The sequence below is a fragment of the Apiospora aurea genome (assembly GCF_038362705.1).
Source record: "Apiospora aurea strain CBS 24483 chromosome Unknown utg000001l_segment0_segment0, whole genome shotgun sequence".
NCBI classification, from domain to species: Eukaryota; Fungi; Ascomycota; class Sordariomycetes; order Amphisphaeriales; family Apiosporaceae; genus Apiospora; species Apiospora aurea.
In genome coordinates, this window is record NW_027117388.1 from 421,789 (window position 1) to 448,194 (window position 26,406).

Below are 26,406 nucleotides of genomic sequence, written 5' to 3' on the forward strand. Positions count from 1 at the left end.
AGTATGGGTGTAGAATTTCCATCATAGTCCTATTCAAATCACTCGCTCTGGCTGTGTAACGCTGGAGGGTTGCCTAGGCGAGCGCGTAGTCGTTCTGTCGCACATACAACGGCAGTGGCAGTGTCCAGCACGGTGAGCTGATGTGTAGTTGACTTGACGACATAAATTCACCCAGCGTTCCGTGTCTTTGGCCTAGTGACATGTGTGTGGCTTGCACTACATCGCCGAAGAAGAACACACGCATCCAGCCTCTAACATGCATTACTCACTTCTATTGGCTGCCCTCGTGCTAGCCGCCGTTTTATTGTTCATTGTGGTGCATGAGGTTCTGCTTCCGTCCCATGACCCACGAGAGCCGCCGCTTGTTCAACCCAAGATCCCCCTGATCGGGCACTCGATTGAGCTGCTGCGGATCGGAACTCAGTACTACTCCAAGCTTGCGTATGTAAAAGAAGAAGCATGAATCCTGGTATTTGGTAGGGCACGATGCTGACGGTAGCTTTCGCAGGCAAGAATGTAAACAGCCCATCTTCGCGCTGCACATGCCGCGCGCCAAGATGTACGTCGTCACCTCGCCCACCCTCGTCGCCATCTGCGACCGGCGGTCGAGGGCGGTCTCGTTCGTGCCGTACGTCCTCGAGTTCGCCAAGCGCATCCTCCTCACCAGCCCGCACGGCATGGAGATGCTGTCCGAGGACATCCATGAGGAGAGCCGGTCCGGGCTGCGCCCCGAGACGCTGAAGGTGATACACAAATCGCTCATGCCGGGCGAGTCCCTGGAGGCCATGGCGAAGGACACCGTCGAGCAGGTATCGGCGTTTTTGGAATTCTCGCCAGTTGGTCTGGGTGACCAAAAAGGGGTGCCCCTTTTCTTGTGGGTCCGCGAGTTCTTCAGTATTGCCAGTACAAACGTCATGTACGGACCGGAGAATCCGCTGTTGGATCCCGAGTTGATGGATGGGTTTTGGTATGTCGTTTGCTTGCTTTTACACCTCGGACGGGACTAATGTGTGAGCGGTGCTATAGGACAATAGACAAGGATTTTGCTCTCTTGGGTCTCGATATCAAATCCCATTTGGTAGCACCCAAAGCCAGCCGTGGACGTCAGGACTTCTTCGCCGCCTTCCGCCGGTACTATGCTACAGGCGGCTTCAGGAAAGCCTCACAGCTCGTGCAAAACCGATACGAAGCGAACAGACAACGTGGCGTCTCGGCGGATGATATTGCGCAATTCGACCTGGGCGTGTGCATTGGCTTGCTTGTTAACAGTGTGCCGGCCATATGCTGGACCCTGTGCCACGTCTACTCTGATCCAAACCTCTTGGGTACTTTACGACAAGGGATCGAAAACGTTATCTATCCGAATGGCAGCTCGCCCGAGAATGCCACCGCCGACGATAAGACCTCAACCACAACAGTGGTCAACATCCCTCAACTCATCCAGCATTTCCCGCTGTTGGAGTCTCTCGTAAAGGAGGCCCTCCGCGTCCAGAGCAACAACGCATCCGCCCGCTTCCTGCTCGAGGACACCTCGGTCCAGGCCGACGATGGATCCACCTATCTACTGAAGAAGGACGCCTTCCTCGTGGTCCCGTCGGCGCCCATCCACAACAGCGAAGACGTCTGGGGCCCGACGGCGCGCGAGTTCGACCCCATGCGCTTCCTGCGGCCGCAGGGGCACAAGGGGTCCGGGGCCACCTACCGCACCTTCGGCGGCGGTAACGCGCTCTGCCCGGGGAGGTACCTGGCTGTGTACGAGATCATCAGCACCTTGGTCATCATGCTCTTAAAGTACGACGTCCTGCCTGTGGAGGGGCGGTGGAATATACCGCGAACTCGGCATCATATATCGACAAGCATTCTGACACCGGTAAGGGATATTTGGGCCAAGATGCTGCCTAGAGAGGCGGCGCAGCAAACAAAGTGGAAATTTGCCTGGGAGCCAGAGAAGGTCAGAAAGTAACCGGGTCCTTTTTCTAAAGCTAGTATTTTATATCGGTTGAAGCTACTTAGATGAAGGAAAGACAAAGATGACACATGAGCGGCCTGGTATTCCTAGGTGGATATAGTTCTCATGCAATATGCACAAGCTTCCATGGTTTGGAAGACTACAGCCGCGCTTCGGGCCGTCCCGCCTTAAGGGACTTTTCAAGGTTTTACATGTAGCCCACCAATCACTGGTGCAGACTAACTCATAATCTGTGTGCTTCAAATTTTAGCTTCGTCCCATGAACCGCAGCCGCTTAGTGCAACGTCTGGCGCGCCTATCGTATGATAGTAATGCGTCAAGGAACCAGTTGCCCCTGTCGATTTCCTTGCTGGTGAAGAGGGGCCTTTGATGTTGCAATGCCGTATGATATTGTCTATACGGAATAGATATTGCTCTTAAACTTAGATGTCCTATATAGTAGACTGCTTTTGCATATGCTACGCAAAAACAATTCAACTTAGGTCCTGAAGCATCACTAATCCTCCAGTTTCCAGTGCGCTGGAAGCTGTCATGTCATTTCATTCCCACTAAGATGGCGCAATTAGTGCCACCACATCATGGTGTCCTTGTGCGGTAGCAAGGGCTTCAGCTGTGACCCCCTTGCCCGTCTTGGCTGATTTATCCGCTCCCATGGATTGCAACCACTGCACGACCTGTACCCTTCCCCGCATCGCTGCGTAGTGGAGTGGTCGCCATCCCTCTGGGCCCTGCTCTTCAATGTCCGCCCCCAGCGCCAGCAAGTAGATGGCGCAGTCCAGATGCCCATGGTTTACAGATTGGAGAAATGCCGACATGCTGTCGGGCGACGGTCTGTGTCGCCAATTTGCCCCATTCCTGCACAAGATATGCACTATATGCAGGCTGCCGGCGTCAACGGCCTGGTTTAAAGCAGTGGTGTTGTGCTTCGATCTCATCTCGAGGCTGGCTCCGTTTTCCACCAGGAGCCTTGCGGCCGCAACCTGGTTCGCCGCCACCGCGCCCATCAGTGGGGTGTCCTGCTTGGAGCACTGTATATCGATCGATGCCTTGTATTTCAGAAGACGCTCCAGGGCCTTGATGTCGCCGATGCTAGCGGCCTGATGCAACAGCGAGCGGCCCTCGAAATTCTTGCTGAGCCGGTGGTCGGGATCTGCCCCTTTCTCCAGAAGCTTGCGCGCGGAGCCGTATTTCTTCTGGTCGAAAGCGGCCCAGAGTGCAGTCGGTAGTCGTGTCTCATACGGCGAGCATGTGTTAGGATCGGCACCGCATTCTAGCAGCTTCTGTACGGAGATGTGGTTGCCATGGTAAGCCGCCAGTAGCAGCGGCGTTGCCCCGGGAAGCTCGTGAGATGCGGCCAAGAAGAAGTCCAGTGTCTGGGCCTTCTTCGCCAGACGCTCCAGTTCGCCTGACTTGCCAGCTTCAGCAAGTATGTGCAATGGGGTGAGGCCGGTCTTGCGTACAGCCAGTGTTGGATCGGCTCCATACTCCAGGAGCACGTCGAGCACCTTGCTGTCTAGGCCGAGGCTCTTGCCGTTCTTCACCGGCTGAACCGCCATATGCAGGGGCGTCCTCCCTTCGCTATCGCGAGCGTTCACGTCCGCACCAGCCGCCAGGAGCCTTTGAACGGGTTTCAGAAGGTTACCCCACGCAGCATAGTGAAGTGGCGTTCTGCCCTTTCGGGTTTGCATGAGGGAGGTAGCGCCAGCGGCAAGGAGAGCCAGAGAGGTTTCGACTTGATGGTTGTCGAGAGCGGCGACCAAGGGCGTGGCATTGTTGGCATTGGGCATGTCTACCAAGACATGGTTGTCTAGCAACACTTGGAGACAGCGTAGGTCCCCTTTGCGTGCCACATAGTGCAGAGGTCGGTCTCCCCTGTCGTTAAGAGTGCATTCGGTCGATGCTCCCTCTTGAAGCAACCGCGCGAGGCCTGGTGCGTTTTCAGCTTCGAGTGTCGCACGCAGGGCCTCTTTGAGATCCTCTGACATCTTAGTAGGGATCTGCTCTGACTTTCTTGCCGCCGGCAAGCTCTTTTCAGGCCTATTTATGTCCACGCTGGTTCGAATAGTATCGTTGCTCTTGTCGACAAAATGACTATAGTTATGTTAGCATGGCTCTTGGATGTTAACAGAGCGGGCCTCCTATCTAACCTTAGAAGGAACGTCATCACTAGAGTGATGCTATCCTGTGAGTTTTTCATCACCTCCTGCAAAGGCACGAATGATGATTCTTTCCTCAACAGGAACTTGGCTCTGTCGAAACTATTCTTTCTCGATACCTTGGCGATCTCTTCTCGAGCCTCCTTCAACGCGTCTGTCAGGTTCTCCAGCACAATTTCAAGCATCGCTAGGTTGTGATGCAAGGTAGCCGATTTGTCATTCTTGAGACTTTTCAAGTGGTCCTTCATATATGCTTCGAGGCCTTTGAGTAAGTGCTCGACGACTTTGCATTGTCTGTCAATCTTCTTGATCTCATTTGGGACATCTTTGAAGTCATCCCATAGTCTCTTCACCTTCCAAGCCGATTCAAAGAGGCTTATGACCGCGGTAATGGAGCCTATCACCTCCATGGCTGATCGAGAGGGAGCACCGGCGGGAGGAGGATTGGCTGTCGGTATAGCAGAACGATAATTTAGCAATAACTTGTTGTCAAATCTGGTTTTCTTTTCAACTTCCCCATTGCTAGAAGAACTTTGAAGAACTCTCACTGTCGGGGTAGGTAAGTGTCAGCCGTGTCAGCTGGGTGGGGGGCTGTACAGTAACACAGCCACGGCTAGGCATCCTCTTACGATGTAGATGATGCACTGCCACAATTACGGATATATACCCCGACCAATGACTAAGTGTATAGATTGCTGGCACAGGGAGGCATTCAAAAAGCGCTTGATTGGTGGTATTCAATGCAGATGATAGTCCTATAGAGGCTCGACTTTCCGCCTATCGCTAGACGGTGTCTTACTCGTGTTATCGCAGACTCCTGGATGTAGGCAATGCGCAACTTACTAAATCCGTTTTAGTCCCAGTCACTGTGAAACAACGCCTTGCCAATAAACTTGCAGCTTTTCTGTAAAAACGATGCATGCGATTCAGAGACCGCCAATTGGCTAGGGAGTGCTCCTATTTTGTTAGGGAGTCCTGCATCCGCTGTAAGCCGATTGTTTCGCGCATCATCGACCATCAGGGTATGAGGCTCTCTACCCCCTCACTCTCCTCTTGTCAACACGGAAGTTGGCAAGACGTGGAACACGAAGAGGCAGTCTTCACTTCCAGCTAGGACTCTGCCAGATCAAAGGGGTGCAACATCAACATACTCTGTTCAAACACTTCGGTTGAGAGACGAACGCCAGAGCGACACCAAGAAGGAAGCCCACAATGGAACATGTCCTTCGCAAGAATGAGGACTACACGGTCGGATGGGTATGCGCGCTACCCCAAGAGCAGACTGCGGCGATAGCAATGCCCGAAGAGCAACACGACAATCTCCCCAAGCCACTCAACGACTTGAACGCATACACACTCGGATCGATCAGCCGACACAACGTCGTCGTCGCCTGTGTACCAATGGGCAAGATCGGTACCTGCTCGGCGGCAGGGTTACAAGTCATATGGTTGATACATTCCCCGGCATCCGCTTTGGCCTGATTGTGGGCATTGGTGGCGGAGTTTGTCCCAATGTGCGGCTTGGGGACGTGGGTTGGAGAGCACCCTGGAGTCGTCCAATGGGATATAGGCAAAGCAGAAGATACTGGATAGTTCAAAAGAGCCGGGGTTCTGAACAATCCGCCAACGTTGCTTCTCACTGCCTTGGTGCAACAGGAATCTGCACACGAGCTTGATCAATCCAGAGTACGCAAGTACCTGGAAGCCCTCGGGAGCAGGAGCTCGCGGCTAACAGAGAAGTATTTGCGATCGGATCAACTTCGAGACATATTATTCAATGTACACTATAGCCATATTACCAAGGTGACTGACGCAGGTGTACAATACGTCGACCAAGATACTTGCAAACCTTGCGATTTCAGCAAGGCCGAGGAGAGATCCACGCGATATGAAGGTACACTATGGCACGATTGCATCTGGCCATCAAGACATCGAGGGCGCGGCCCTCCGTGACCGACTATCAAAGGACTTGGGTGGCATTCTGTGCATCGAAATGGAGGCTGCCGGGTTAATGGACAATTTCCCTGCATCGTGATCTGGGGCATCTGTAACTATGCAGTCTCGCACAAGAACAGGGATTCCCAGGAACATGCTGCCGCTGTAGCGGCAGCCTTTGCAGAAGACCTATTGGGGTGCGTCCAGCCAGGCGAAATTTCCCAGAGAGAACAGTACAGGAGCAAATTCGTGGGAAACTGGGCACCTTGACGTGATTGCCCAAAACGTTGACGGGGCTGCATCTTGGTGTCTTGCTTCTGAAAGGGGACATAAGACCACGCTATGAACAGCATTTCGTTACGCAAATATGAGATTGGTCGAGTTTCTGCTCAGAAGCGGCGCTGATATTGAAGTTAGGGACTCGCGGGGCCGAACACCATTAATGGTGGCTGAAGAGTGGGGTCACATAGACGTCGTTGAGTTCTTAACAGAACACAGCTTTGGTATCATGACCGGACGTACCCTACTCTCCATGGGAATTCCCATGCAGGAAGCAGAAGGTCTCGATCGCGATGTTACTGGTGAAGGGTCAGACTCTGTCCTTGGGAAACGGCGCCGCTATTTGGAGATCTAGCGCCATTTTTGAGCCTTGAGGATAGCGGGTAGCATTGGCGGGTATTCAAGATGTAAGGGTGTCACTGCGCAAGACCTACGATGAAAACGCCACGGGGGTGGTAGTCTATGTACATATTGATTCATTCCTTTCTATCTCATTATCTGCATGTGACAGCCTCTGCTTCTGCATATCTCTCCGACGTTTCATCTGCTTGTCAGAAAGAATGCTGTGTCGTTGAGTAAGGCATCGATGCGCAGATGACAGTGCTTGGGAGGAATATTGGTGATGGATTTTTCTGCAGGTCTGACGACATAGGGTACAGACGTTTGGTAAACGTCCTATTAAGACCAGAAAGTGTCCACCAGTATATCTCGCGTCTCGTGTTTTGCCTCGTGTGCGCATATGGCGGCGGCGTCCAAAAATAGGCGGGCTGACTGAACGTTTTGTGGCAGTCGATCTCTGGCAAGACGGTAATGTAAGTACAGACGTCGGTGAAACATTCAAGAATGGCTTGCGCATACCAGCTGATCTTCTGTTGCCCAAGAGGAGGCCCAGTCCGTAAGCATCTAATCGTACAAACTCTACAACACCGAGGTTATAATTTGCCGAGCGTCATTCCTTCGAGAAATGACTTGGGGGATCGTATGGTGAGTGGTCAACACTTAAAAGCGTTCGCAGATGAGGAAGTCAACAAGCGAATATCGCACCTACATCCTCGAATGTTAGTATCTGGATTAAGCAAGAAAGTGACTGTGCTGTGTGTTCTCTAACTGTGATCGGTTGAGGAAGTTGCAACATGGTTGTTAAGGTTATGGGGAAATCCGTCAGGGCTCGGGGCTTGGGATGATACATACAATTCCTTCAACGAAGCCGCCAGCCTGGGCCGTGAGGGCCTTGCCGTCGTTGGGAGACTTGATGCACTTCCACGCACTCATCTCTTCATCCAACTCCTTGCTCTCCCAGAAATACACCGGTTCATTGCGCAGGTCGCGGCCCGCATGAACGCTTCCAGCACCGCTATGAACGTGTACCACGAACCGCTTGAGGGCGGCACCGAAGTAGTCAGTTGGCCAAAGCTGATGGTAAACCAGGTCCCGCAGATACGTCAGGGTCACCACAGACTGGAAGTTGTAGACGTTGTTGTCGACGGGATACTTTCCGACGATGGTGAGGTCACGGAGGGCTGTCATACGATGCGCGACTAGATCAGCTATTCCGCGCCACGTCAGGCTGGCCATGTCGACCTTGATAGACAAGGATGTGATGAACAGGAAGCTCTGAGAATGGGCGCGCCTAAGAAAGAATTGGGCACAAGGTGCGGTTTCGATGGCGAAGAGGGGACTCTTCTTCACGACGATGTCGTTGTTTCCGTAGAAGACTTCAACCGCCATGCGGTGAAAGGTGCGGCTAACGAGGAATAAGGCCGCCGGGTTCTTGTAGTTACGGCGGACGCGCCTGTCGACCACGATGTAGAAGCCACGCTCGGGCTTCCAGTAGACCACTCCGTATGGAGTAATCAATCCGGTATGGCGCAGAATGTTCACACAGACCTCGACGGGTAGGTCCATGAACCGGAAAGGTTGGATGACAACTCCAGCCATCTTGCTTGTTGAATTGATGCGACAACGGCCCCAAGGTTGAGGGAAACGACGAAGTACTTGTTGATGAGCGAAGAAGGGTGAGAAGCAATCGTTTCGATAGCAAGAAGGAATTTGATGAGGGTAGAAGCGATCTCAATCTTGAGACTGGTTGTAGAAGAAATTGATGAGGGAAATGCCGATTGTGATGAGAGTTATGGGAAAACTCAGGTCGGTTGGAGTTTTTCGTTCAAGGGAAAAGATCCATCAAGTGAATGAATATTTATACGTGGAGGAGGGTCGGGAGATCACTACGGGCCCTGTAACCACTAAAGTACGGGGGCAGAGGGTTACTGATTGTCACCCGCGCAGCAGGTTTGGCGATGGCTTCACTGAAGTGGACCCACTTCCCCAGAACAACAACATGCTTTCCCCCACGCGAAGGAATTCCCCTCCGTTGCCTGAGGTACTAGGGCAAGGTGCTATAGCAGCTGTCGTTTCGCTGTGGGGGATCCTACCTTATCAATAGAAGCTGCAGTGTTTGCCTTCGTATAGACAACCAGCATCTGGCCCAGCCGACGACAGAGAGTGACTCAAGAAGCCCTAATCACACCAGATCTCATCTGTATCTTTCCACACAACGTTTGGTTTGACTCATTACTCATGTACTGTAACTCAAGCGTTTGCTGATATAACCATGGCGACAGGGCAGCATTCTGCTCTTTGGGTGGACAAGCCGAGCATCATGTCATCTCCATCTCCTAGGGCCTATAGTAATCATTTCAACACGTAAACAGCGGCACACATAATAATAACACATCAGCCGTTCCATCTACCAGCACTCGTAACACAGTTTTGTTTATCATCCCTCGAAGTGGTAGAAAAATGAAGCTGTATTATCTAACTCGTGGGCAAGCCCCGGAACGGCTTGTACGTAACTTGGCCCAATGACAGCACCCCGACACCAATTCCAAGATCATGTATACCTTCTGTAAGTACTTGCTAGCATCGACAGTCCGTATCTACTGTTGACATCATTCCAAATCTTTCTCTTCTTCGTACTCCCAGCCTGCTTTGCTCACTTACAACACCCATTGCAAACCTGACCAAACAATACCGTATACGGGCAATGTAACTGTGCGCCCAAAAGAAACAAGAACCAGCAATGTGGCTTGCCTGCTTGATCTCATCATGGAATTGTTTTCATGCCATGAGGCAGGCCTTCAGGACGGAGCCTGCCGCGCCTGTAGTCGGTTTTGACTTCGCGGGGGGGGCCACACACGCCGGTTTGTCGAATCCCTGTCGACTGCCTGTGCGCTGTCACGCTACACAAAAACGCCCCTCCAATCGGCAGTCACTGACTCTGACTCCCTGTCAACTTTGACGTGTCACAGATCAGGAATCGATCTGTTGGTCTGAAACCCGTTTGCTACCTAATTACCACCTTTTCCTTTTCATGAACCTCACCCACACACCGCAACCTCACCCAGTTCCCCTCCCCCTCCCCCCGACTCCTTCTTCTGAGGGGAGTGGAATGAAGCAACAACCAGCCAACGAAAGAGCGCCGATCGATCCTCCACCATGCCCGACTCCAGCGCCTACGATGGACCCCAAGGCCCACTCCAGCACCGGTGCGCCTCCTGCGACGCCACGCGCCCCGACCTCCTGAGATGCACCGGCTGCCGCGTGGTGCGGTACTGCAGCCGCGCCCACCAGGCCGCGGACCGCGCCGCGCACAAGTCGCTCTGCAAGAGGATGGCCAAGCTGCGCGCCAAGCTCGAGCACGAGGACCGCGCCGTCCGCCACGCCACGCAGGACTTCATGACGCCCGCCAACGCCTTCGAGACCCACGCGGGCCACTTCTGGGGCCTCCTGCACACGCGCGGCTACATGCGCGCCCGCTTCGCCGTCGCCGACGAGGCCCGCCTCGCCTGCACGCTCGACGGCGTCACTGAAGCGCTCGAGCACTTTGGGGACATGCTCCGCCTCTGCCGCAGCGACAACATGGGGATCCGCGACCACGTGCCCGCGCTGCTGCTCCGGCTCGACCGCGACCAGGAGTGCTACGACTTCGTCAAGTGGTGGGAGACGGTCGGCCAGGAGGACGACTACGACTGGGGCGACACCGATCTGCCCTTTCTCGACGTCAAGGACGCCGACGTCATGGAGGAGCCCACCTTCCTGCTCCACCGCTTCGGCAACCTCGGCTTCCTCGTCTCCATCCTCCTGCTCAAGATCAAGATGCTCCTCGACATCCGCAACATCAAGGTCATCCGCAAGGCCCTGCTCGGCCGCCTGCCCATCGAGCTGTGGCGCGAGGTCGAAAGCAGCGCGACCCGCAGCCCCTTCTCGGCCCGCCGCTTCGTCGGCCGTCCCTACAAGGACCTCGCCAAGGCCGAAGACGTTCTTGTACAGCAGTGCCGCGACATCGGCCGCGCCGTCTTCGACGCCAACGAGTACTTCACGGGCGAGCTGCTGTGCCTGACCGACGAGACCATGAGCTACCGGCCCGGCGCCTACTCGCACGGCTCCTGCGAGCAGATGGCCCTGGTCATGCACGAGGCGTACCCGGCCTGGCACGAGACGGCGGGCGCGCTGGAGCTGCTGCAGAGCGCGCACGCCTGCGCGGTCCGGGCCTACCGGGTCGAGCTGGTGAAGGAGGTTGTCATCGACAAGGTCTGGGACTTTCTGGAGGTCGCGGCCCACGACAGCTCGTACCTGGGCCCGCCGCACGAGAAGCCTTCGGAGAAGCACGCGGTCGAGTTCCGAAAGAAGGGGCTGCATCACAATCTTCGCGAGCCTCGGGGCGTTGGTGAGGAAGATGATGGTGATGATATGGGAGACTGGTACGATGACGGGATGGGGGGCAATCCGTTTGAGTGCGATTGCTTCGATCATGGCTTTCACGAGCATGGGAGCTCCGATCCTTTGTACGAGGAGTATCTGAGAGACGTGGGTGCTATTTCCAGGTCTGCCTCCACTTTGATCTGAGAAGACGTGAGGCATGCTATTGTGTGAGGGGGTATGTTACGAGGAAACGGATTACGATGCGAGCGAGGTATGAATATGTCATTGTGGTGCTTGTGCCAGATCACATGAACACTTCTTGCTACTTCATTAATTTAATGCTGGCCATTGCTATCAACCTGTGTTAATTGATAGTGAGTGTAGCTAAGAACAAGCTGCTGCACCTCCCACATCTGACCCCCTATTTGGCTTAAGTCTTGTATGGGTAGCTACCCCTATTGGTTGTAGTGCATACGTCATAAGATAATGAGTGCATTATTTTCCATATGATTTCAGCCACAAGTGACATGGAATTATTATTATTATTAATAGTACGCCGTATGCCGAAGGCCTTCGATACATCTACCTAGTTCCTCGTGTAATAAACCGTGCCGAAGCTGGACTAAAAATACACGCTGCCAATATCGTAAAATCTACCTCACGTGCTCGACGTTACCATACTGGTTCTCACCCACCAGCCTAGTAACCCTTACTTTAAGGCCTAAAAAGAGATTATCCAGGTTCGGGTGGTCCCCAATCTCCATTGCCAACTTATACAGCGGTAGTCGACCGGTCTATAGAAACTACTTTACGATAACCTTCGCCGTATCTTTTTTACAGTAAGCGCCGCTAAATCGCGACGAGTTCGTAGCGGACTAAATATTAACTATCTTGCTAGTTGCTCTTATCTTCCCTCGAAGTCTTTATAGTATAAAATTAAGTGTTCGGCTGTCTCCCGTCCTTTACCGCAGTTACATAGCGGCGTCGGGACGTTTAAAACCCGACAGGTGAACAGGAACGACTTAAGCCTTATTCTTCCAGTACGTACTTATATTAAAACCAATACTTCGTGCTTAAGCATATCGTCGTAACGACGGCACGCTCCCTAATTTAACGGCGACTCTATAACTAATTCGCGGCGGCCTCGCATCGAAATAACGGTATAGAATTATCTTTATTCCTATTTTTTTTTAAGCGCTTATTCGACCGTTTAACCATTTAACTATTGTTTAATTAACGTTAATTAAACGTCGCTTAGCTATAAAATCGTAGGGGCTTTACTAGTAGCCCTTTAGGGTCTCTTTTATCTCCTTCTCCTTACGCTACGTTCTTTATTAATAATTTCTGCCGCTTTTATACAGGCGCCGCGTAAAAATTATAGCTTCCCGGTAATCTCCGTACGTATCTCGAAACTAACTGCCCTCGCACTTAAATAAAGGTTAAGGGGGGGAACTACCGCTTTAATTTCTAAATAATATTAAAAGGTCGCCTTATATACCCCTATCACGGTCCGGAGACAGGAATTCTAAACTATTATAAAGCTAAAAGCTAGCCTTTTTTCGGTATCGCCTACTCTATACTAAACCGACGCTCCGTACGCGAGTACGCTACGTATTACCTTCGTATAAAATTCCTTTGCCCTTCGTACCGAACATCCCCAAACTAACGCTACGAGCCTAATAAAAATTAATGTTTAAATTACCATTTTCGCTTTAATTTTTAAAATATAGTCCTTCCATTATAGCTTCCAATAAAGCTAGACGCCGAGGAATCTCACAAAGATTACCGGCGTTATAATAGCGTTTCCGAAGCGTACCTACAACGTATAAGCTTCTCGCGCTCTAATAAAATAAATAAGCTCGCTCTTTTTAAATTCGAACTTTATCCTTTTCGTGCGTGCCTAATAACTATAAGTCTCCCAGGCTCTTTTTAAGTTTCGGCAATTCGTAACGTAATCTAGCTTTACGGCAATAAAATTCGTATCATCCGCGAATCCGACGATAATAAACTATTCGTACACTTCTAACTCCTCGTATAGTATAGCGATATAAAGAATAAAAAAATCGGTAATAACGGGGAGCCTTACGGAATACTAGCGCGGAGCTAGATTCTCTTTAACGATTTACCGTCGAAATAAAAGTAGACCGATCTATTCGTAATAAAACTCTCGACCTATCGGTAAACCTAATCCGGCAGTCCCTTCTCGCGGAGTATAACAATTAGTCTTTTATAATTAACTATATCGAAAACGCTTTTAATATCGAGCTAAAAAAAAAAGCGACGCCTTTTTATTGCCACATTATACGGACGACATCGGTAACTAATCGAATAGCCAGCTTAATAAACCGCTGCGTCCGGTTCCCCATCTAGCCTTTAAATAAAAGCGAATACTCTTCGGCTATTCCGGTAATTCGCCGGTTCATAGCTATTTTTATTACTTTCCCGACCGTACTAAGTAATAAAATAGGTTTCCATCCACCAGGTGTCTACTTTTCGGTTACTATTTTATTTAGTTTTAAGATCATAATAACCTTTGCCATACAGAAACGTTTAAAAAAATAGGCAAGCCGGAAACTCGCTATCGCTAAACCGGCTAACGTCCGAAAAAGGGGTTCCCTACACGCTTTAAAGAAACCAGGAGGTAAAAAGTCTTCCCTTAGAGCCTTCCAAAGTCCCGTTTACTTAATAATATCTCTTATCTTTTCAGCCGTTACTTTTGCCTCGATAAGGGTAAGGCTAAAGGCGTAATTCGATACGGTATTTAAGTCTATAAGGTCGGCTTTTAGGTTAAAAAAAAACTTCTCCGAAAAGAGCGTAACTTTCTCGTTATAGCTTCGCGCCTCGTTAACAGCTCCTTCGCTACGTCGTAATTCTAAGATTCCCGCTGTTTATAGTAGCGTTCAGCTCCGTAGTCGGGCCCATTGTTCGAGCGACTAAAGTGTCTTAAAATCGTAAAAGGCAGCGGCGATTACGTAGCGCCAGTTTTTCGTTTTCGCTATTTAAACGATTCTCTCTAGGTCCGTCTTCGACTCGGTATATTAATTCTAAATATATTATAAAAATACTACGAAATAGGCTCGGTATCGTTATTTCGTTATAGTCTACGCTTTTTAAACTTCCGGTAACTACCAAGGCGTACTTTTACTAGTATAAAAGGTCTTTTTTAGGGCTGCTATATCGGTAATCTTTCGTAAATCGCCTATAAAGTTACCGATAGCTTAATCCAGCTTTTCCGGGCTTATTAACTCGGCGATATCGATTAAACGTGCTCCGGCTTCCGCCCGTACCAGCCCCTTATTTAACATCGTTCAGTTCTATCCCTCTACTTTCGTTTTACTACCTCGTAGCGAGTTGGCTTCTAGTTCGACGCGGACGACCTGTACCCTATAGTTAAAACCTTTTAAGCCAGGGTCTCCTTTATATAAAATTATCGTTCCTCGTGTCACCCAAGCTAAGTTTAGCATAGAATTTCTTTATCCGTGGCGTCGTTTCGTAATTTTTCTATATAGCGTAACTAGCTCTAGGTTTTATTAGTCCGTAAAAGCAAAAAGGTTATTTACTCCATACGATTTCCTGCTATATACGTTCCAAAGCGGATGGTATGTATTAAAATCTCCGACGAGTAAGTGTCGCCCGGGGTACGAAATCGTATCGAGGTCGCTTAAAAAGCTCCGCCATCGAAAAGTTTCTTAAATTAACGAATATATAAACTATATAATAAAACGGCCATTTTTTCCCCTCGATATCGTAACGGTAACCTAATTAAAGCCTGCCTTAATCTCTAACTTAATAATATCGAGGCGTTTATATATATAAATAGCCGCTCGGCCCTCGCCGTAAATTACTCGATACTTAGCTATTTTTAGGTAGTACGCGGTTTACGTACAGGGGTTCGTTTATACTTTTTATAGTATTAATATATCGTACTCCTTTTAATTAATTAAAACAAGTACCGTTATTACTTTTAATATTACAACGTTCTAATATACTATTCGTAAGCTTATAATTATAAAACTATAATAGTATCCTACGCTAATAAGGGAACAACGGTGCCGCGCCGGCTTTGCGAGCGTATCTCTCTACCTTAACTGCTCGCTATCGAATCGAATCGCGGGCGGCCTCTCTTCCGCGAAACTATTATATACCCTTTTTTATCGCTGATAGGGAGCGTCGTCGATAATAATAAACGCCCTATTCTTACCGAGCTATCGCCGGTGCTACGAACTTCGAACTAGCGAGGCCGGTAGGTATAAACTTCTCTCACGCGTTCTCTTTACTAGATCGTTACGGGGCAGTCGCGATCCCACGCCGTATATTCCCTGCCGCAATTAATACAACGTTTCCTACCTCGTAATCCTCTCTAGGGGCACTCTTAATTTCCCCCAAAGTGTGCTACTATAAAGTAGTAACCACATCGCTGCTGCTTCCGATAATACTTAGCTACGTGGCCGTAACCGTAACAGCGGTAACACTGTTAGATACGGAGGCTGGCGTTATACGGTTCGCAGTCGAAAATTTCGGAATTCTATATTAAGCCGTTATCGTACAAATCCTTCGCAGTTTAAACGGAGCTCGCATACAAAATAAGGGAAGCGTAACGTATTTTAAGATTCTTCGGCAGGCTACGCTTATATTTCGAAATCTCTCTCGGGTTATATTTATCTACGAACAAACTACGTAATAACGCGGCTTCGTTATAAGTATCCCGCAGCTTTTTCGCTAGGACCCCTTTCGCAATAACTACGAATTCTCTATAAATAAACTACGCGTTAATCCCGAAAACGTTTAAAACCTATCCATTATTCTCTACATGTTTTTTCGCCTCGTCTTTAAAAGTAAAAACGATATCGCCGTTAAGTAGTTTCCTCGCTACGATAACCTCGCTATACCCAATTACCGTATTAACGCTTTACACGATATTTATTAGCCTCCTCTTTTAAATATCGTTAAATTAATTTACGTTTTTAATTACCACTTCGCGGTTTCGGCGGGCTAAAACAATAACTTTCGGTTACTAAATAATAAAATCGCTACCACGCGGCGCAAATACAATTTAAGCCCAAAACTTAGTCTATATAGTTTTAAAATCCTACATAGCTTAAACAATAGCTTCTCCGATTATTTTTCGCAATTCCCCGCGGGTTACTAGCGCGTTATCGTCGTCGTCAAAATGCGATCGTAATTCGGTCGCTTCGGTACGAAATTCCCCAATCACTTAAAAAATCTCTTCACGCCCACTACTAAAAGCTACTAAATTAGCGATTAATTTCTCTAAATACTTTAATCTTTCTTCGATACCTCTTCTCGAGCCATTTTCGCTACTGGAACGCGTTTAAAGCGTTTAAAGTCCTTAGTTATACGCCGCGACGTTGCTTCGCGGGTAATACTAGCTCTACGCAAGTCCGGCGCGACCGGTGTCAATAACCATCGGATCATCCATCGGATCATCCATACCGTAACGCCTTAGCTGCGTCCCCTCGATAAAGGTTCGGCTAGGTCAATTCGACCTCGTAAATTTAAATAATAAAGTTTGTTTTCGATTATTCGATGGTTCGACCGAGTTATCGATCTTTTCCCTTCTTTTATGGAATTACCATACAAGTAAACCCTAGACAAAAATCCATACCACCCCTATTCGTAATTCTGGCTGCTTTTACCAACCTACGCACCGCTTATATTTACTACTTAGGCTCTGGAAGCAGCAGGCCCAACTCGGTCCCCCCTACCCAGCCTCCTCCCCGCCACGACCCAAGTCCCCCACGCCGTAGCCCCCCATCAAGACCGGCACCCCCAGCTTCCACGTCCCGCGCTCTTTTGTGTGGTTGAGCCGCCTCTGCCCCTTCGAAGAACTTCTCGGCCAGGGACGAGGCCACGATGAACCGGTCCGACCAAATGTACGGTACATTTTCTCCGGCACTGTAATTGGCCCCCGAACGGGCCGCAGCGGGCAGCATGGGTTCCACCACATTAAACACGGTATTGGAGGGGCTGTAGAGCACGACGGCGTCGCGGACGTCGTAGCTGCTGCTGCTGTTGTTGTTGTTGGGGGCTCGGCTGCCCCCGAGGGACTCACGGACGACGTCCCGGTAGAGTTCGCGGCCGATGCGTTGCGGGTTGAAAATGGCATGCGTCTCCGTCGTATCTGTCGTTGCTGTTAGGTACCCATAACATGCTTCAGAAGACATTTCTTGAACTGGTTTCTGAACGTACTGAGTTCCCATCCCACGCCCCCGCCCAGCGCCCACCGAACCGTCGCCGGATCGTCCCTGTACCGGCCCTGCTTCCTCCAGGAGATGGCGTGGTCGACATCCTCCCGCACGAGCGCCTGTTTGGTGGAGTACGTGTCGCGTGCGAATGGGGGTAGACCCCCTCGGGATAGTGGCAGCCCGAACCCCCGGGGTCGCACCACAGGAACGACGTGAGGCGGAACGGTTCCTCGGAGCAGTCCTTCTCGCTCGGGTCCCACGCACGAGCGAGGTGGGCCCAGAGGAGGGCGGGTGCGACGATAGCTAGGAGGAATGGGGCCCTCATTCTCAAAGGCTGGAGGACAGAAAAGCTTTGGTGGGAGTTCTTGATTAAGTAGATCATGGCCTGCGGGCTTGCGTAAAAAGGATTCGGGGTCTCGAAGGCAGATATTATATCAGCGCCATAAGTAAGCCAACGTTACATTACCGGAACAACCTACGACCTTTCCAGCGTGAAGGCTCTCCGTAGGATCGCGCCAAGATCGCGTACTGAAAGAGACGTCATACACGGCTAATAACAGTCGCGGGTTGGTTGTCTATCAATTCGGAAATAATCTCGGTTATTAGGTATCAACCCCCAGATCACATATAACGTAGCTAGAAATCGTTTTGCATTGCTCTCGTGTGTATCGGAGGCAACTTGCGCACCTATATAGGTTGTGAGGATGATACTGGGTTTCAACTTTATTATGCTGCTGCTGCGACAAGTTACCAAGCCTCTAACAGCAAAGGCTGTTAAACGGTCTTTGTAGGCAGAGCCGCTGAGTGCCGGATCTACAACAGAAGCCAGTGTTTCCATACACCTGATGCTTGGTTCTTACACACAACTGCACGTCATGTACGTAGATGTTCAAATGGGTTGAGTATCGCCCTTGAGTACGGTCACATCTCTGTAGCTGGCTATGTGCGCAACCTCTCATATCCGAGAAAATTCACGAGCTCCCTCGTGCCGCTGACCCTGAAGGCCGTAACTTAAGAGTACAAGAGCTTGATCTTATGATCTACAGTCAACCAGATTTCCCGACCCCCAGGATGCAACAGTTCTGATCAACACAGTAGCCCCGCTGTCCAGAAGTGATTATGGATAGGATAGTCGGTACTCCCCCTCACCGCACAACCCGCACCATATCCCCCACCTCGCCCCTCTCCACCGCCTCAAGCCGCGGCACGACATGCCCCCAAACCTTATCCGCCAACTCCTCGATCCCCAAGTCCGCATCCACGATCTGCAGATCCTCCTCCTCCTGCCGAAACTCGCCCCTCTCGCCCCCGGGCGCATGGATCATCGACGACGACGACGACGGCCCCTTGGCACCACTGTTGCTATTGTCCGCTCCGCCTCCCACCACCACCGTATCCATATCGGCCCCCGCCGCGCCGCTCCCACCATTCACCTTGACAGCTGCTGCTGCCGCAGCGGCGGAGGCAGCGGCAGCCGCCGCCGCCGCCGCCGCCGCCGCTGATGCCGACTCGCGGCGCTGGTGGCGGTATGTGTGGCTCAGGTCGCCCATGCTGAGGCCCCAGAAGAGCTCGCGCACGCGTCGCTGCATCTCGCCCTTCTCGTAGACCTCGCCGCCCCAGCCGCCGCGCTCGCGCGCCACCGACTCCTCAAGGTCGAGAAAGAGCACCAGGTCCGGTCGGGGCAGACCGACCTCGGGCGCCTTGGCCCAGCCCAGGGGCAGTGTGGGGTTCTGCTTGGCCGCGCTGTACACGATGCCGCTGTGGTAGTAGCGGTCGCAGATGATGGAAACACCGGCAGCTAGCGTGGTTTGGATGGTTTTCCTGTGTGTCGGTTAGCTTCAATCAACTTTTCAAGGTGAACAAGCAGCAATGCTTATATGGTATGTTCATGGGCGTTGAAGGAAGTCGGGGACAAGGAGAGTGAACAAGTAAGTGAATAAGGTGAAACTTACAATGCCTCCCAGCGGTTAGCGCTGAACAGGAGATGTATAACATGGTCCTCAATCTCGGTCTGGCCTTTGAGATACGCATCGATCATCTGCCCGATAGGTGTTGTGCGATCTGTAACTTCATGTCAGTCATGTCTCTTGCTTGATTTCATGTCTTTGGGCGAATGAAAGAAGCCAGTGAAACCGAGAAAGGAAGCAAGCCACTTACCGGGGAACCGCATAAACTTCACCTCCCTCCCCTCCTCAATGCACCGCTGCTGAAGCAGCTTAGCCTGCGTCGTTTTACCAGCACGGTCCATGCCCTCAAAGACGATAAATGCGCCACGCACGGGCTTCGGCCTCTCCTTCTCCGCAGCGGCAGCACCGTCAGCACCGTCCTCGTCTGCGGCGTCGCGCATCGTCGCGTCACCATCCTCGGCTCCGCCGGCCGCATCTGCTGCATTGGCCGAGGCGGCCGGCGCGGGGGCGCGGGGATCTGTGCTGAGGCCGCGTCCTGCGGGGAGATCTGCGGGGCGGCTAGGACCGGGGCTGCGGAGGGTGTTGCTTGCTGGGGCGAGGCTTGAGGAGGTTGCTGTTCTGCAGCTGCAGCTGGCACTGCTGCGTCTGGTACCTTCGACGCTGCTGGTGACGACTGTGGTGGGGGTTGTGGTTGCTGGTCTTGTTGCCGGCCTGGCGTATGAGGGGGATGTGTAGCCACCGTTATGGAAGGAGGCGTATCAGGAGCCGCATCCTGCCCACCAGGGCCTCCAGGGGTAGTAGGAGGCGGCGCGGCAGTATCAGCTCTAGAGGGGGTGAGCGGCTCTGCCTGCGGAGGCGGGGGCGGGGATGATTGGGTATTGCTGCTGGATGGTCCTCCGGGGGCGGCGGGCTGAGACGACTTCTGCGTGGGAGAAGACTGCAGAGCACCCACGGCCGAGGAGGCAATGGTGGCCGCGGTGGCCAGATCATTGATTGATGCCATGATGCAAAAAAGACCAGACGAAACCGAAAATCCGACAATGGTTGGTGCTGATGATGGGCTCAGATGAGAGCTAACTTTCGTTTGCAAGCTGGATAGCTGCAGCTCAGGATGCAAGGGAGGCCGGGCGGTTGCAGCTCCAATGGAAGAAGTGACGAAGCTACCAATTGGTGAAACTAAGAAGCAAGTGAGGCAGCTGAACTATGCAATCGCTTCCCTCGGATTGATTGAGCTTGCCAATGGCATGAAATTGTCGAGTTTGAAGAGCCGCATGAATGTGGGACAGGCATTGGCATCGCGACTTTCCCGCGATGCGAAAATGCGACGCGTTAAGTGGTGGTTTCATCACGTGCATCCCCCGCTTCCTGCCTCTTCCGTTCGGGTGATGCGACTGGACGTCACTACAAGCGCCAACCAAAAAGACGCCCTTACAGCATCGAGGAATGATTCGAGCAAACTCGCATTCAATCGGGCGCGTATTCTGCATTGAGGTCATCATCATGTAACGTATGCAGCTGGCCGTCATGCAAACTGCCTCGAATGACAAGACTAGAGTACTACGGAAGCATGCCTCGATGGTTGTTACTTAGGGCGAAAATGAGTAATACCTGATACTGCGACTGGGCTGTGTGTGGTGTTTCCTCTGGCTTGTCACTCTGTCGCGTCGCATTGTGATGAAGGAAGCAATGTAGAAAGGTGCCAATGTAGCAAGATGTTATTCAAACAGAAAACGAAGCTGAAAAGGATTATCAACGCCGAAAGGCCCACCCGCTGGTATATACAGAATCCGTACAAACAAACACCGGAAATAACAGTAATCCCGAAGACGACTTCCCTAGCCGTTGCTATGCCGCTTAGCTGAACAGAAACTCCTCAATACTCCTTTTCCAACCGTGGTGGCTCTTCCGACCCATTATTAGCGACTGTATTAGGTCAGGTTACTGTCACATCATCACTCATTCGACATCATCTCAAGTCGTCCCAGTCATCTACGCATCAGGCGCATGGCAAAGATTCACATCCTTCCGCCTCAGCAAGACGAAGCCGCTTCGTTCTCATCTTTCGCACTGCTGCTCTCCCACACCTCGAAGCTCTCGCCAGTGCCTTCGATGGGTTCGAGCAAAGCTGCGCTTGGTGCAGGCTCGTCCGATTTCCGCAGCAGCTCATCGATCGACTTGGTGCCATCCTCGACGACAGGCTTGGGAACTGCGCTCTCACCAACCTTGATCTCGGGAACAGGCTCGAGATCCGTGTTGACTGGCTGCTGCTCCTCTTCCTCGTCGCCAGGGATGATTATCACGCTAGTCTCATCGCAGCCTTCAGGGAAGTAGCTCTTGACGTCCATCTCGCCAAGCGGGCTTCGCTCCTTCTCGACGAACATATCGTCAGCATCGGCAGCGAGCCTTGCAGCACGAGGCCGGGCAGTCTGGGACACATCGTCCATGGGAGGGACATTCTCCTTGCCCTCTGCACGTTCTCGCTGCTGACGGCGTGCACTCTCCTCGTCGGAGCTGATGTCCAAGGTGCAAGTGCTGTGTTGCAGAAGGTTGGTCATCTCCTGCTCGGCTGTGTCCTCATGAATCTCAAAGAACCATGACGTCTTCAAGTCAGCCTCGTGGAGGCTGGGAAAGTCTGAGGAGCGAGTAGAAGACACAGGTGCGATAGAAGGTTCTGAAGCAGCAGGAGTGGCCGGCGCTTGGCGACTCTTGTAGCTGGGGATGGTGCCCTTGAGGGCAGCGTCAAGAGAGAAGGGGGCAGGCGACGACGATGCACCGAGGCCGAAGCTGGGAGGGTCGATTCGAGAGTAGGGACCAGCAGTGCGACGGCGCGACGAGAGAAGACCGGATCGCTTGCCACGGGTGGGAGATCGGCCGGCCGGAGCCGATAGTGGAGAAGATTTGGCAATGCCGGTGTTCACCCTTGAGGCGGGCGATTTGGGGTTCAGGACACTACGGGGACGGGGTGCAGCTGCTTTGGGAGTGCTGGCAATCTTGCTGGTCGAAGCGGACTTGGTGAGCAAGAAAGTGGCGGGCTTGATAAAGTCTTTGGGCAGGAGAGAAGAGTCGGGGCCCTTAGCTCGCTTCGAGAAAAGGATTGGGTCGACGTTTTCGGTGTCGTGATCTTCGATCACATCGGCAGCCTTCCGCTTTCCTGGAGAAGTCGAAACAGCTATCATATATTTAGTATCATTGAACCATTTCAATTGAGGATAATCATTTTGGATATGTTTTGGGGCGCTGTGCTCATTAATCGCGCAGACAGCATGGATGCGGATTGAGTTAAGTGCGTGCAGCTGCAGCATCAACTTGATTGAATGTTGCGACATATGCTTGCTGGTCGTACGACTTGAGGGGCATTTCACGATTGGACTGGGCAATCAATCGCCCCCTGCACATGAGGATGGGACGTGCGAGATGTGCTGCCTGTGGTTGTTGGGGGAAAAAAGACTTACCATTTTGTCGGTTCTTCAGGCTCGTCAGTGTTTGCAGACGTGTGCCGTCCAGAGGCGCAAAGGGTTGACGGGAAAGAGTGGCCATTGTGTCGTCGCGCTGTGTTCGATTGTTGTGGTTGTGGGGTGGTGTATTGTCTATGTCGGCGACCGACCGTTGGGGAGAGAAGGAATTACCAGCCAAAATGCCCAATGAAGCTCGTAATGCCTGCAAGCGCGTTCTCTCGCAATCGAACAGAAGCAAGCTATCAGATCCTTTACAGGGAGTCGGACGAACAGGTGGTTCAGTATGTAGTGGAATAGTTGGCAGGACTCGAGTTGGATCAATGAATTCCAATCCTCTTGGTCTTGTATGTTTGTTTATCTTTGTTTTTATCACTTGGATGGCAGCGTGCTGTGTTGGGCTGTTTCGAATGAATTGACGTCGAAAGGCAGCTTCCAGGGTGAGAGGGGAAAACAGCAGGAGGGAAAAGTGGCGAAAGGGTGTGAAGAGGGAATCACAAGGTCTTATTGCAACCAGGCAAGCAGTCGATCCCGTCCCGTGTGTGGAGACAAGAGAGAGCGAGAGACGGGATGGGATGGGATGGGATGGGCAGAAACAGAACGGATGGACTGCAGGGCGGGCGTGTGAGGTGAAGAGGGGAGGGGTGGTCGCGAAAGGTGAGGCCCGGGGATGGGAGAGATTGGTTGATTGCCCACAATGAGGTGTTGCTGTCTCAAAAACTGCACGTCGGGTCTAGCAGGCCGCAGCTGTTGCAATAGGCGCGGATTGTTAAGCAGGCAGGGCAGAGCAGGGCAGAGCAGGGCAGAGCAGGGCAGAGGTACTCGGGAGAAGGTACTGTGGCAGAAGTGGCAGAGAGAGAAGACAACGGGCGCTGCAGTCAATTAAAAAGGTGGACGAATCAGGGAATTGGGGAAGGATTCGCGCGATAATGCAGATTGGGATTGCAGCGGCCAGACGACTACAGTAGAAGACGGGAGATGGAGTAACAAGCAAGGTCGTATGTACCGTGGTGTCGAAAAGGAAGGAACTAATTGGGTGTGATGCGCTCAGACCTCAAACCGGCTCCCTGCAGGTTAAAGTTGAAATCGCAGTGTGAGTGACGAGCGAGCGAGACGAGCAGACGAGACACCAGGCCAGAGAGGAAATGGGATCGTGTTGCCGACGCGTGGTGTTGGTGTATCTTAATGCGATGCGTGTTTTTCCACTCCTCCCTGAGCCTCTCCCTGTCTCCCTCCAATTCTGCAATCCAATCAGGCGGTCAGGATCCCCCGTCCAGGGCGTCAAAGGGGGCCCAAGGCAGAGCCAAGCCAGAAGAGGTACCACTTTAGCGTGGAGTTACAGCACTGGTTTACTGGTTTAGCGGTTAGTGGGGTTTGCGAGTGTTCGGCCTGCCGGGCTTGCTAGCTCGCTTTGGGGCTGCTCTAGAGCCTAGCTGCAACAACTCTGCTGGTGGTCACGCAGGTTCCGGGCTATGTCGCAGCACTCTGCATATGTCCATTTCCCCTTCTCCCGCACCTGATTCGCTGGCAGGGCGTCAAGTCCAAGTCTCACTCCTGCTTCTGCTCTTGCTAGCAGTCATGCAGGTCTTATATGTATGCTCATATATCTAAATCGGTCGTAGTAATAGCAGAATCTCGGAGCAGTTTAACAAACAAAGCAAATTCGTTCCTGGTCCTTGCTCCATGCTTGCTCCCCCTCGGCTGGCTCGAGTTGGGCCATTAATGGATTGGCAATTATCACGTCACGATTTCCTCGAGCGCTGCCATTGCCTGACCTGAGCGAGGCGAGCGGAGCTGGACTACCGTACCAACGTACTTACTTCATAGATGGAGGGGCGGCAAGCGGTCGACGGACAGCAGGACGGGCCACCTCGGACGGGCCACACTAACCACCAAACCATTCAACTTGAACCAAACGTCACGCTTCAGTCGCGCTCAAAGGGAGACCAGGGGCCAGACCGTCCTGTTTCCACGCGTAAAGCACGCCCACGGTCACACGCTTTTTTCGCGTTCTCAAAGGGAGGATGAGCGTCGTCCCCGTCTTACTGCCTTTAATTGCCTGTCATGGCTCAGGCCCCGACACGACACGACACGACACGCTACGCCAATCGTCATTTGTGGGCGCGACCCGGACAAATTCGACGTCGAAAACTTCGGTACCCCCATCTGCCTGCGTCCCAACCGCGACATTTGATCATTGGCTACCTAGGCACTACCGGTTCCAGCTTTTAAGCATGGAGAACTGCTCATCTCACCATCATGGCTGATGAATCCGAGAACACTCACATCTGCTGGTTGTTCCAGATCAGATGTCTTGTCGGATCACGTGTGTCTATGCGCCTGAAAGCTTCTCTTTACAGAGGTAGCGCTGCTTCATAGCCCGTGGCTACAGGCTCAAATCTGATCGCTCACAGCTCGCTCGCACAGCAGCTCCAAGTGTGAGACTCTTCTCTGGTGCTTCGGCCGAGTCAACCAGCCTACCAGACATTGTGGTCGTCGCATGGTGTGTGTGTGCAATACGTGGCCCGCCTCGAGCGAGCGCACCAAAGTGGATGGGCCAGCCAATAGGCCATCAACCCAGAGAGGGTCGCCGCCATCAGACTGTGGTTATGTCTGGTCCTGCTACCTGACGGATTATGCCTGGCCGGCCGCAGACGTCGCGACCTCTTTCCCAGCCAGTTGGGATGAAGCTAAATGAGCCTGGCCTTGCGACCACAGACCGACCACTCGTGTCTTGAGGGGTATGCGCGATTTCCTTGTGCTATCCATCATGCCTTGTGATATCTAAGGTTATCACATCCTCGGCATTGGTTCTTCGTCGGCTCGGCTGGGCTGGCTGGCTGGCTGTTAGCGGTGGCTCTCTCGGTGGCAAAGTTCTAGGCCGTTTCTAAGGCTTCCTTCTCCTCTGCCGCAGCCGCAGCTTCTTTGGTACGCGAACGAGCTATGTGGAGAGAAGAGGCTCTTGCACATCAGACCGCGACTGGCGGAGAAAGGCCAGACCGATAGATAGGTAAGTAGCCGCTGATCAATGGATCCCAAAAAAGCAAACGCGCGCTGTTCAAAAGAATACATATAATTAGTATCCGTCGAAAGATTGGCGGCTCTGCGTGGTACATTCCGAGAGATCGTCAAAAGGTTTCAAAGGTCCCGCCCTCCCAACCACCTGCTATGTCACTTCTTGTCCTTCGGCGCGCACAAGGGGGAACTTTCGGGTGCGCCACCACTTCGGCTAAGGGAAAAAGGGTTTCTGGTACTCTTTTGGTGACAATTCTCCTAGTCTGGAGTCAGTTCTGGACCACCTGACCAGTTCGTACTCACATCTGAGCTGTAGTATGTCGTCAAGCTTCACGGGCCTTGACATCTTCTTTCCTTTCCATCGGCCGATACATCATACGTGGGTTTCCATTCGTCACTTCTTTTCCCAAGTCGAAGTCGATACGAGGGAAGATCTGACGGGAGTGTTCATAACTCCAGGCCGCTGTTTCAAAAAGCAAGTGGCGGCCAGCCACTCCAGCCTTTTCTTTCTCCCAGCTGCTTCTTTCATTTGCGTGTCACCACAATGCAGATTGATGTTCTTTGGGGACACCAAGATCTTTCGTGTTGAAGTCTATCTCGGTATCCAGTATCTATCTACCTGCCTGCCGTAGAACGCCCATAAAACGCATTGATCAAGCGATTGATGTGCCTCACTCAGCCCCTGCGTGCATCGAGCTATGTGTAGGCGCACATGTCTTTCGTCGTTCGCGTCCTAGGTATTCTTTGTTCAGCATCGTAGCAATTGCCGGGGACTGTTTCCCATGC

General features: G+C 52.0%; 8 protein-coding genes across 8 annotated transcripts; 3 read left to right on the forward strand and 5 right to left on the reverse strand.

Moving 5' to 3' along the window:
• Positions 1 to 256: 256 nt before the first annotated feature.
• PG986_000157 (cytochrome p450 protein) lies at positions 257 to 1,963 on the forward strand (the record flags this gene model as incomplete). Its single annotated transcript, XM_066836379.1, has 3 exons — positions 257 to 441; positions 509 to 967; positions 1,027 to 1,963. 3 exons carry the CDS (start codon positions 257 to 259, stop codon positions 1,961 to 1,963), a joined length of 1,581 nt encoding a protein of 526 aa, XP_066705272.1.
• A 554-nt stretch (positions 1,964 to 2,517) lies between these two features.
• On the reverse strand, positions 2,518 to 4,535 carry PG986_000158 (uncharacterized protein; the record flags this gene model as incomplete). The annotated part of the gene is made up of 2 exons (XM_066836380.1): positions 2,518 to 4,060; positions 4,117 to 4,535. 2 exons carry the CDS (start codon positions 4,533 to 4,535, stop codon positions 2,518 to 2,520), a joined length of 1,962 nt encoding a protein of 653 aa, XP_066705273.1.
• Positions 4,536 to 5,337: 802 nt separating this feature from the next.
• Positions 5,338 to 6,694, forward strand: PG986_000159 (uncharacterized protein; the record flags this gene model as incomplete). The annotated part of the gene is made up of 4 exons (XM_066836381.1): positions 5,338 to 5,539; positions 5,988 to 6,132; positions 6,201 to 6,257; positions 6,478 to 6,694. 4 exons carry the CDS (start codon positions 5,338 to 5,340, stop codon positions 6,692 to 6,694), a joined length of 621 nt encoding a protein of 206 aa, XP_066705274.1.
• Positions 6,695 to 7,500: 806 nt separating this feature from the next.
• PG986_000160 (uncharacterized protein) lies at positions 7,501 to 8,277 on the reverse strand (the record flags this gene model as incomplete). Its single annotated transcript, XM_066836382.1, has 1 exon — positions 7,501 to 8,277. The coding sequence occupies one exon, from the start codon at positions 8,275 to 8,277 to the stop codon at positions 7,501 to 7,503; it is 777 nt and encodes a 258-aa protein (XP_066705275.1).
• Positions 8,278 to 9,834: 1,557 nt separating this feature from the next.
• Positions 9,835 to 11,244, forward strand: PG986_000161 (uncharacterized protein; the record flags this gene model as incomplete). Its single annotated transcript, XM_066836383.1, has 1 exon — positions 9,835 to 11,244. One exon carries the CDS (start codon positions 9,835 to 9,837, stop codon positions 11,242 to 11,244), a length of 1,410 nt encoding a protein of 469 aa, XP_066705276.1.
• A 5,477-nt stretch (positions 11,245 to 16,721) lies between these two features.
• On the reverse strand, positions 16,722 to 17,571 carry PG986_000162 (uncharacterized protein; the record flags this gene model as incomplete). Its single annotated transcript, XM_066836384.1, has 3 exons — positions 16,722 to 17,182; positions 17,251 to 17,365; positions 17,407 to 17,571. 3 exons carry the CDS (start codon positions 17,569 to 17,571, stop codon positions 16,722 to 16,724), a joined length of 741 nt encoding a protein of 246 aa, XP_066705277.1.
• An 820-nt stretch (positions 17,572 to 18,391) lies between these two features.
• Positions 18,392 to 20,156, reverse strand: PG986_000163 (uncharacterized protein; the record flags this gene model as incomplete). Its single annotated transcript, XM_066836385.1, has 4 exons — positions 18,392 to 19,067; positions 19,199 to 19,307; positions 19,404 to 19,753; positions 19,825 to 20,156. 4 exons carry the CDS (start codon positions 20,154 to 20,156, stop codon positions 18,392 to 18,394), a joined length of 1,467 nt encoding a protein of 488 aa, XP_066705278.1.
• Positions 20,157 to 21,183: 1,027 nt separating this feature from the next.
• Positions 21,184 to 22,690, reverse strand: PG986_000164 (uncharacterized protein; the record flags this gene model as incomplete). The annotated part of the gene is made up of 2 exons (XM_066836386.1): positions 21,184 to 22,322; positions 22,606 to 22,690. 2 exons carry the CDS (start codon positions 22,688 to 22,690, stop codon positions 21,184 to 21,186), a joined length of 1,224 nt encoding a protein of 407 aa, XP_066705279.1.
• Between the last annotated feature and the right edge of the window lie 3,716 nt (positions 22,691 to 26,406).